Source organism: Takifugu rubripes, chromosome 11, assembly GCF_901000725.2.
Source record: "Takifugu rubripes chromosome 11, fTakRub1.2, whole genome shotgun sequence".
NCBI lineage: Eukaryota > Metazoa > Chordata > Actinopteri > Tetraodontiformes > Tetraodontidae > Takifugu > Takifugu rubripes.
Genome location: NC_042295.1, coordinates 8266612 through 8278144, shown reverse-complemented (window position 1 = coordinate 8278144; position 11533 = coordinate 8266612). Strand labels below are relative to the sequence as shown.

The 11533-nt window shown below is 44.4% G+C and overlaps 1 protein-coding gene across 1 annotated transcript; it reads left to right on the top strand.

Moving 5' to 3' along the window:
* Positions 1-5352: 5352 nt before the first annotated feature.
* ankk1 (ankyrin repeat and kinase domain containing 1) lies at positions 5353-11112 on the top strand. Its single transcript, XM_011608419.2, has 9 exons — positions 5353-5664; positions 5753-6035; positions 6115-6266; positions 6405-6454; positions 7551-7706; positions 7950-8074; positions 8580-8613; positions 8796-9036; positions 9306-11112. Exons 1-9 carry the CDS (start codon positions 5480-5482, stop codon positions 10336-10338), a joined length of 2259 nt encoding a protein of 752 aa, XP_011606721.2. The 5' UTR covers positions 5353-5479; the 3' UTR covers positions 10339-11112.
* The last annotated feature ends 421 nt before the right edge of the window (positions 11113-11533 follow it).

Sequence of the window (11533 nt, the reverse complement as noted above, 5' to 3'; positions counted from 1 at the left end):
ACACACAAATCCTCAATTTTCTATTTTTGTGGGGACTTTCATCGACATAATACAATAACCAGCTCCAGGTGATACCCAGACCATCCCAAGGAACCCTCTGACCCTAACCCAGACCTAAAACCAAGTCCTAACCCTCAACCGGTCTCTTAAAGTTATGGGGATCAGTCAAAATGGCCACACTTTGCAAGAAAATCCTCACTTTGCTATTGCTATCAGATTTGATTTTTTCAGGTTCATAAATTCCTAGGACTAAAAGTTCCTTGAAAACATGAGTGGAAAAGGGGCTTATATGTGGGGAAGTGCTTCTCAGCATGAGAATGATGGTGTGGGTGTTCATTTTTTTTATAAGATGTAAACTCTCCTGATGTCTTTGACACCTAGAATTTGTGCATTCCAATTCATTGTCTCTGCTAAATCTTTAGCTTCTGGTCCTAAATTAAAAGCTGTAGCTACTTTGACGGACCTTTAACATGGTGGCTGCCCCAGACACTTTCTGTTTAGATGCTCAATGACTGACACATTGTTATGGCCCACTTGTGAAGTCACACACACTGTCCGGTTTAACTAGTTATTGTCTAAACCATAAGAAAACACCCTACAAAGGTATACGCTTTATTTAACAAGAATAATTTCAACATAGGAAATAAATAATATTTTATTTATGGGCGTATTTAATACATGAGCACTTGGGAGCGCTACATTCTAATTTATACCACTGTGTTTTAAATTGAACAAACGAAGCAATAAAGACGCAAAAATATTGCAAAACGTCTACAAATCAAAACTCAACAATTTTTCAGAAGGTTCAGAAAACACTCCTGTTTAAGAGAAAGACAAGTTCCCGACAGTTATTTAACCCTAATTGGAACCTTCAGTCGTTAAAGGGCTAACCTTAACCTCCAAAACAAGTCTCAATCCTCAAAACATTCCAAACAAAAATGACTCCAGTTCCCAAATACGTCCTCATCGTTTCTAGCTTCTCCAGTTAAAAACTGTGAATGTTGCTGCTGAAAAACTGTCTCTGAACACATTTATCAGCAGGCTACAGTGATTCCAGATACTATTCCTGTGTGTTGTTCCTACAGCGATGATAAACACATTTCTTCTTTTAAAAAATTAAATTACCTGCTATGTCCTGTGCCCATTTGTCACACGCGCCTGCCATGTAGCGGCGCGTTTTATCGGCCTGCAGAAGAGGAACCCCTTTGTATCCGCAGAGGATGCTGATGCCGTCGCTGCCCTTCTTGGGAGCCGCGCACCCTGTGGTCGCTTTTCCCGACAGAGGCAGGTAATTATTTTCTGGGCCGTAAAACAAAAATGATCAATCTGAGATAACAGTGCACGGGACAGGAAATGAGAGATGACCATATGGCGTTACGCTGCATGGAAATGGCTCTTTGAGCACAGATATGGGGCATAATTCATTTAAACTGTACCTGGCTTTTAAAATACATTTTGAAACACAAGATCACAACATGAGATCGGTGAGCCCCGAGTCTGGCCTCTGGGTCATCTCACATTTTGAGATATTAGGACCCATTAAAATCAGCCATGGTTTGTTTTCATCCCTCTGGTTATTTACTGTGGCTGGACAAGCGCTTAGCTGTAAGGAGGAGGAGGAGGAGGAGGAGATGGACCCAGGAGGTGACTTGATTCTGGCGTGACCAGGGAGGAACCTCTGCCAATTATGTTGATCACATCCTCACCAAAATAGCTGCAGACAATTACATTAGCGGACAGACAGGGGAGCAGTCAATCGTATTATCAACGGAGCAGAGGTGGCCGCTGCCAGACAAGACAATGTCGAGCAATCCAATTCGCACCTCCGTTCACAGGTGACACAGCTGTCATGGTCCGATCTCGCACTTAAGCACGAGCGGGCCGTTATCCTCGGCCGCACATCAACCAAATTTTGCTCTGATCAATTTTTTGGGCTGAAGGCAAATCGATTCTGTTTGTGTGGACATTTGGAATTGATCAAGACGGTAAACCGGCATTGAAATTGGCTGTAATGCAGAAAAAAATTGTTGCGGTTATGTTGCCCCATAAAAGTTATGGACAGAACCGGTGACAAAGGGCAGCCCTGGCAGAGTCCAACCCTCACTGGGAACGAGTCCGACTTACAACCGGCTATCCGGACCAAACTCCTGCTACTTTGGTACAGGGACTGGACGGCCCTTATCAAGGGACCTTCCACCCCATATTCCCGGAGCACCCCTCATAAGCCTTTTCCAAGTCCACAAAACACATGTGGACTGATTGGGCAAACTCATAACTCCCCTCAACCACCCCAGCAAGGGTAAAGAGGTGATCCGTGGTTCTACGACCGGGGCGAAACCCGCATTGTTCCTCCTTGATCAGAGGTTCGACTATCAGTCTAATCCTCTTTTCCAGCACCCTGGCATAGACTTTCCCAGGGAGGCTGAGGAGTGTGATCCCCCTATAGTTGGAACACACCCTCTGGTCCCCACTCTTAAAAATAGGGACCACCACCCCGGTCTGCCAGTCCAAGGGCACTGCCCCTGATGTTTTTCCTTGCCACTGTTGCTTGTCTGGTGTTAGGCCCTGGGATTCTGGAAAGCGCCTTGAAACAATTTTGATCGTATAAGACGCTATATAAATAAAGATTGATTTGATTTGATTTGATTTGATTTGAACGCTTTCGCTCGACTGCGAGAACCCCAACGTTGAACTAGAGAGTTTGGGGGCAAGCAAAAAGCCCACCCCCGCTCTCCGTCTCTCACCCTGAGCAACTCCAGCGTAGAAGAGTGTCCAACCCACCTCAAAGACTTGGGTTCCTGAGCCAACGCTATGTGTGGAGGTGAGGCCGACCGTATCTAGTCGGTAACGCTCAACCTCCCCCACAAGCTCCAGCTCTTTCCCCGCCAGTGAGGTGACGTTCCATGTTCCAAAAGCCAATTTCCATAACCGAGGATCGGACCGCCAAGGCCCCCGCCTCGGTCTGCCACCCAATGTGGCGGGTGGTGGGTCCACTGGAGACGGGAGTGTCCACATAGCTGGTTCGGGTTGGGCCCGGCCAGGCCCCATGGACGTAGGCCCAGCCACCAGGCGCTCGCCATCGAGCCCCAGCCCCAGGCCTGGCTCCAGGGTGGGGCCCCGGTAACCCTCCGGGCCGGGTACGTGGCTTCCCTTTTAGATGTTCCATCAAATCAATCTTTATTTATATAGCGTCTTATACAATCAAAATTGTTTCAAGGCGCTTTCCAGAATCCCAGGGCCTAACCCCAGACAAGATGGGTTTTGAACCATTCTTTGTCTGACCCTTCACCTAGGACCAATCTGCCTTTGGAGACCCTACCTGGGGCAAACTGCCCCGGACAGCATAGCTCCCAGGCTCATTAGGGTACACAAACTCCTCCACCACGATAAGGTGATGGTTCACGGAGGAGAAGATAATTTCTCAATTTAATAAATGAACAGAACTTCCTAGGAACGATGCTGGATAAAAATGCATCCAGGTGAAATAAAGTGACAACAAAGAATATTACATTATAATGCCAAGGACATCTCATAGAATATAAAACAATTGAAGCTCTTGAGAAATACATGGGAGCCAATTAGAGTCCCACAGCTTCCATCCTCCTGCAGCTCCTACAGAAAATAAGATCGCCCCTCTGACTTTGTACCCGGTTTGATTTGTGGCTCTCAGTGCTCCCAGAATATGGATCCGAGACAGCGGAGTTAAGCTTGTTAGTTATTAGAGGACATGAGGGGCAATGGAAAAGCAATCGGCTCCAACCAGTCAGCTTATTTAGCGTGGTGGAGCTTGCTAATGTGCTGGGCTTAGCCACAAGACGGGGCTCCCTAAATGAAGACAGACTTCTCCCCCTCAGGTGGACTATTGGGAATCTGATCACGAGCGGTTGATTTTCGCCAGTACATCAATCCAAAAATCTGATTTAGCGATGCATGAAACTATAGCTGTAAGTAAAATAAATCCATTTATTACCAGCCCCCACACAGGCAGGCCGAGGTTTAAATGGGGGCTGTCATATGGGAGAATGCTGTAACAAAAAAAAAGAAAAAAAAAGGGGGACTACGTTTGCACAGCAGGATAATTGATCCATGGCTTATGAAAATGCTGCAAACTTATAAAGTTCAGATTTGATTATGGGGTGTTTGGAAACATTTTCCATTTAACCAGAGCTGCAGTTTAATGGTGTTTAAGGTCTGAAGTGGGTAATTGACTGAACGATTAATTGTCTCTTTTCAGTGAACGACTGCAGGGAGGAGAAGAAAAGAACGTCTCAGGAGAGGCGCGTTGAAAACTTGACTGACTGGAATTTACATCTGGGTACAGTGAGAAGGGCTTAATAAGAGACCCGCAGCTGTGAGTGTGGAGATCCACCAGAATTTGTGGTGCAAATGCGTGTGCTGACTGCAGGAACCCAAACGTAGGCGCTCACTGTATATGTATGTAAGGTATGTATGTTAGGAGGGGTGCTGGGCTGGAAACAGAATACCAGAGGGAGGAAGAGGCGGTGAGGAGAATAACTTTAGAAACCTATTCTCTTGCATGAGCTTATTGGGCTAATTTCCTGTCACGGGCCATCTGTGGAAGCAAAAGATGTAATTCAAACATCACATCACCAGGAAGAGAAGTAATTGTCACATTTACGATCTGAAAAATGGAAGGCTGGATGGATGGCTGATAGAGCACCTCCCAGTATTAGAAATCAATAGTTGTTAAGAAAGATAATAGAAAATATAAACCATTGAGAATGTCAGGGCTCTGCTACGCTCCAAGTCGCAAATTTAGAAGAGACTCAACATTGAGATGAAATGTTCCACAGCCCCAACTGTGAATGTTTTGCATGTACCAGCACTTGTGAAAGCAAAAGAAAAACAGGAAAAGAGAAAATAAAGGAATGGGAAAAAAGGTCAGGGATCATTAGAGCGCAAATAACTGTTGAAATGACAGTGAACGGATGGAAAAATGGAAAAGGTTGTACTAAACAGTAGAAATGTGACCTTATTTCCCTCAGCAACTCTTAATATCAGCTAAACTAACACCAAAATCAGAACTCAGAGTTCACCTCATCTGACATTTGATGTGCCACCATTTTAATAAACATTATAAAACTAAATCATGTCTTTGAGGCAAACAAAGTCTATTTTCTCAGATGTTTCGCATGCAGGTGATATTCTAGAAGCATTTCATTGTTACTGGAAGGTTACTGGAGCTGAACCAAGTGTTGTCTCAGAGCACGAGTGTGTGTCTTAAACCGGCTTTGCAACATTGTTAGTGCAAACAAGTTCTGCACCTCTTCTCCTCCCACAGATCAGCGCGGAGCGCGACTCCTTCCAATAGGATCCCTACTCCACCACTTCCTACACTTCTTTATGAGAAACAAGATCTTGAGAGTCTGCTGATCAATGCGGACCGGGAGGATAACCCCCCTTGTGTATCCGCGGGATTAGGCCCTACGTGCGGGCCAAAGCGGAGCCGTGTGTACATATGGATTTTACAGACGGCTTTCCCGGGCATTTCGGGAACTTCGCCAAGGATGAATTCGAGGCGGATTGGACGAAGATGGCTGAATGCAGGTTTAGTCATGTGTACGAGGTCAAGCTCAAAGCCTGGCAGGAAAAATGTGTCCTCAAATGCTTTCACCCGCCTGTGTGCTCCAAAAGCTCTTACAGGTTGGGGCAATACTGCTATTTGATGTTTATGCTAAATTTCTGTATTATTTCATGTTCTTAAAGTTTAAAATACCTTTCTCCCACCCAGGAAAATAATTAATGAAGTGTCCAAAATAGCCAAAGTCAAATTTAAGTACATTGTGGCTATCTATGGAGTGTGCAGTGAGGCCACCGCCGTGGTGATGGAGCATATGAGCAATGGATCGCTGAACAACCTCCTGGCCAGCCACACGCTGATGTGGCCAAAAAAGTTCCAGATGGTTCACGAGATCTCGATGGGCGTGAACTTCCTCCACAGCATGAACCCCCCAATCCTGCACCTCAACCTCAAGACATCCAACATCCTCTTGGACGACCATCTCCACGCAAAGGTGAGGGGGAACCGAGCCGAAGCTGCTTTGACCGTCCAAAGAGGTGTTTGACGAATGGTCTCCTTGGCTTTGAACTAAGATTTCAGATTTCGCTCTGATCCACTGGGAGGAGGGCATGAGCAAGACATTATTCATGGAGAGCCTGACAGCTCGGGGAAACATAAGTTATATTCCTCCGGAGACCTTTACGCAGAGCTCTGATCCTCCAGGAACTGCCTCTGATGTTTACAGGTGAAATGTCAGGGACCTTTTCTTACGAAATTGCCTCACTTTCATGCACAAACATATATTTTAATGACAGCCTGCACATAAAAGTGAAGAAAATGAATTTAACAGACATAGAAATGCCTCAGCGTTTATCTCTTACAGTTTCGGAATCATAATTTGGGAGATTCTAACGCAACAGAAGCCCTACGCAGGTGAGTCTTTCATTTTGATTTGCAGGGGGCTGTGCAAATATTTCAATAAACCATATCAAAATAATGTAAAGTGAATGAAAGCAGATAGAAAGTCGGGACATGGGACCAGGCAATTCAGGAATAAAAGCAAAAGCAGAAATTACTTTATGATTTATTTTTATTGTATTGGTTATACCTATAATACATTTAGTCCAAACAGTGATGATGTTTTTTTTTTTACAAATCCCACTTGTACTGAGTTGCATTAAAAAAATTGGACACCGTGCATTAAAAATGGCTGATTGGAATGTTTGATTGGTAAAAATTGTCAAATTTACCTGCTGGCTCTTAGCTGTACCTTAAATTATATTATGAACGGATCCAGCTGTTTGTGATTAAAATAAAAACAACTGAGAGTTAGTCACCTGTAGCCGGCTGATTAGGAGTCTAGGATGGTGAGCAGGTTACAGAAGCCGCCCAGTGACCAATCACAGAAGGAAAACACTAGCTCTTTTCCTAATCTGTGTTTTTCTTCCTCTTGCTCAGATAATCCACCTTGTTGTGAACATATAAAATCCAGCACAGTCTTACACGCAGTGGTCTGACCTCCAAGTGCTATGCAACTAAGAAAAGACATATATTGTAGCCAAAGAAAAGCTTCAGCACACGTGAAAAAAAGCAATAAAAATGCCAAACAACATAAAACAATATAAAACCAAATGTGTCTGCTTCACACAGACTGAATGCAATATGCTGTGTTTTAATATCAAACATCTCTTTTCATCTTATGATTGCCCTGAAGTTCATTCTCTCCCCCGTTTTGGCTGAGAGTCACCGGCTCGGCTAGAGCTGGAGGAGATTAGCCATGATGCTATCTCCTAGGTCCGTCTGCTGCTGGTGAAAATGCACTGCGGTTGTTTACTGTAATTGTTTTTGACCAGCCCAGAGTGCAATGAGGCATTTCGTATTCCAGGTTACCTACACAATATCTGCACCAGGATATTAGCATAATCATGCTAACAAGCTCAGGTTTTAAAGGGTTGAACATTTTTTTTACTGTTTGCACCACTAACATTCAATTAATTTTTTATAACACGGTGTCGTGACACCATTCCAGGGTGGAGCATGACCACAGTGCTGCTGCAGGTGTCACAGGGGAGGCGGCCATGTTTGGAAATCATACCTGAATGGAGACCCAATGAGTGTGATCGGATTATCTGCATGATGAAGCAATGCTGGGACCAGGAGCCCAGGAAGAGGCCCCAATTCTCAGGTGCAGATAAGGAAAAGGCTCAGAAAATGGGTTGGAAAATGGTGCTAACCATGCAAAAGGCAAATAATTCCTTAACTACTGATGGGTACTGTAAGGACTTTGAATAGTAAAGATGATCAGAAAGGAACCATACTGATATAAACACAATCTGTAATTGGATCAATGTAAAAAAATAATCCCTATGCAAGATTTATAGAACCTATTTGATCTCATTGCTACCTCTGATATGCACTTTATTGGCAGACATTGTGAAGACAACAGAGTCTTTGTGTGAAGTCCTGAAAATCCCAGGATCGATCCAGTGCCACATGTCTGGTGAGGAGAGACAGAGATCAAATTACCCCTGGCTAGATTCCCCGATAAACCAGGTTAGTTCTGATTAAAAGCATACATTCTTTATGCCCGCCATATGCAGTTCAATCGAGTTCAGATTATGGGCTGTTATGAAGAACTGTGCTATAAAAGGTGCATGGGGAATCCAGAGAATTTTGCACTGCAAAATGTATCTAGAAGTTTGGACTGAGTAAATCTAAGAGGAGACTCGGGGTAATCGAGCCCATATGCTAAAAGAAAAGAAAAAAGACGCCCCCTCATCTCATTGTTTATAAAATCAGATCATTTCTGAGTTACAAATAGCAAGTGTGTTCAGAACAGAGAAAGAGAGCTCTCGGTCACATCATTAGAATATCACAGCGAAGGCAACCATTAACCTTTGCAGTCTCAAATGTCACCATTGCAATTTAGCTCAATCGTAATAAGCAGAAAAATGTGCTCACTACAAAATCTACATGCAATCTTGGGGATTTGGGACATTCTTCTTCATGCTTTGTGTGAGATTTAATCTGATGTTGTTTATGTTTTGTTACGTTGTAGATCTCTTTGTCAGAGATACTGGACCCACTCTCTGGTAATCTCATTCTATTGTTCTCATCTTAAAGAAATCTCAAACAAATTAATTATACACTTCCATATTCTCTGACGCACTGAGGAAAATGGCTGATAAATGAGTGAAATTTGAATCAAAATTTAATTGAATCATGTGCAAAGTCAGTTTTAAACTTATTTCTGCATTTCCACTTCACTCCGCAGATGAAAAGCTGGAAAAGGACAATATTCTCTCTTTCCTGTCCAGGAAAGACTTTGGTAGTTTCCGACAGTCTCTGAAACAAGAGCACGTCCACACGGTGTACACCGGTAAAAACAGCCTCCTCCACTACACTGTAACCAGCAAGGATGCGGCCAGCGTGGAGCACGTCCTAAACCTGGGCGCTGACATCAACGCCACCACCGCTCAAGGTTACACACCGCTCATTGTCGCCGTTTTACACAGGTATTAGCGCCGTCTTTTCTTTAACGGGCAGGTTGAGGATATGGGAAAAATTGTATGCTTATTCACTTTTTTACAGAGATTTCTAATGGCTTGATACCACTCCACATTTGTATAATGTATGAATTAATTAATGCACAAAAGACCCTAGACGATAGTTGTCATGGGTTACCTGGCAGCCTGGAGTCTCTTCTGGTTGCCCACCAACCTCATGCTGATTTTGAGTCTCAGCACATTGAGATTAACATTTGAATGAAGCCTCTTTTCAACAGGCTTCATGACATAATCTCTTTGTTGCTGGAACATGGCGCGGTTGTCGGCCATGGCGACGAGGATCAATGGACCGCGCTCCACTTCGCAGCCCAGAATGGCGACGACAGGACCGTCAGGCTCCTGTTGGACAAAGGGGCTGTGGTGGACGCTCGGGAGAGAGCCGGATGGATGCCTCTCCACCTGGCCTGCCAGAACGGCCATGAACCAGTGGTGCGTCTGCTCCTCTCAAGGATGTCAGAGGAAGCTGTTGGAGAGCGTGAGGGACACGGGAGGACTCCGCTGCACATGGCATCCGCCTACGGGCATTTGAGCATCGCCAAACTTCTCCTGTCTCAGGGAGCCGACCCAAACGCAACTGACGGGTCTCTGTCCACACCTCTTCACCTGTCGGCCGAGGAAGGTCACAACAGAGTTGTCAGACAGTTGCTGAAGAGCGGAGTGGCAACAGACAGTGCAAACAGCCAGGGGTACAACCCGCTTCACTTGGCAGCCTTGAAGGGGCACACAGGTATATGCAGGCAGCTGTTATCCAATGGGGCCAACCCAGACTGCACGACCCTCCAAGCCTGGACACCCATGCACCTGGCTGCCCTCAAGGGGAACGAAGCTATTGTGGTGCAGCTGGTGTGTAATGGCGGAAGCACAAACGCCAAGAGTGAGAATGGATGGACGCCTCTTCACCTTGCCTGCCACCAGAGCGAGCCGGAAGTCACGTCGGTGCTCCTGGAGGCCGCAGCCGACCCAAACGCGACAGAGGCCAGCAAGGGCTGGTCCCCTCTGCACTTTGCGTGTAACAGTGTCAGTTTCCAGTGCGTGCTACACCTGATAGCGCATCACGCTGATGTCAATGCACTGAGCTTCGGAAAGGCGGCGCCTTTGCACGTGGCCATTCAGCACGGGTGCGTGCCAATCGTGAAGACTCTGCTGCTGAACGGAGCGGACAAATCTCTGCTGGACTCGTCTGGGTCCAGCGCCCTGGATGTGGCCAAGAGGTGTGAAAAACTCGAAATAGTGCAACTACTGGAGAGTTAACAAAAAAAAAAGCCCCGACTAATCTAGCTTTCCAGATGACCTATCAGAAGAAGCCCGAAACGATGTTCCTCCGACACAATAACCACTGACCGTGGAGCACCCCTCCCCCTCATTGTCAACATTTTAATAGGAATTGTGATTCAGAAGCTAGTGATCCATCACGGCAGAATGAGCTGATAATACGCCCACATCAAGGGAGGCTCCAATCTTAACCCGAATAAATATCGGGTGATTAATTTTGGTAATTGGCCATAATTAGGAGAAAATCTAGCCCCCATTCATCTTGGAGATACAACTGGAGTTGTACGTTTGGGTTTCAAAAGATTTTTTTTACCAACAGTTAGACACATTTGAATAGCAATAAGTACTATTATGTATTGCGTGGCTTCAAAATTGTATCTCCTGTTCTCTTTTATTATCAACAATTCAATTTGTATTTTTAAGTTTTTTTTCATAACTGCCAAAGATGGTATTTATATAAAGTCTCTTATCACAATTTCGGAGAGGTATTTTAGCATAAAAGAAAGGAAACATGTGCATTTGAAATCTGTATTTTTTATTCCAGATGTTATCTTGCCTTAAGATTACCTGTAAAATGGTTACATGGAATAAATTATTCATATAATGTAAAAACATTTGTGTAAATGGATGAAAAATACAGTTTAAAAACAGGAGCTGCTATTATAAAGATACACCTGTCCTCAACTTTTACTGTCAAAAGTTATATCAAGCTTAGATTAAATTTTTCTTCAGCTGTAACTATCAACAAAGGTATTTATTTGTCAATGGCCTCATTTATATTCGTCTGAGATCTCTTGTAATTATATTTCAGACTGCTTTGAGTGGTCAAATTAACTCAGGTTGTCATTGCTTGCATACCAAAAGAAACTCTGCAGATGTCGCTCTCATTTACTGTGCCAGCCTTTATTACACTGGATTAAAACAGGTGAATTCAGGAGCTTATTTGAACCACGGGGTTGTCTCGAGTCGCCAGACACTAATTTTCTGATTGTACTGAGCCAGATTAGATTTGTTAATGAACTGCTTAAACCCTCCACAGGGCACTCAATGAAATAATTCTCCTACCCTGAACCTACCCTGCAGGAGGCTATCAAGAAACGTTGTTCCACTCTTACTTTTTTTTTAAACAATTTTCTGAATTTTGAGAGATTCTAGCCCCTGCTGATTAGTCGGA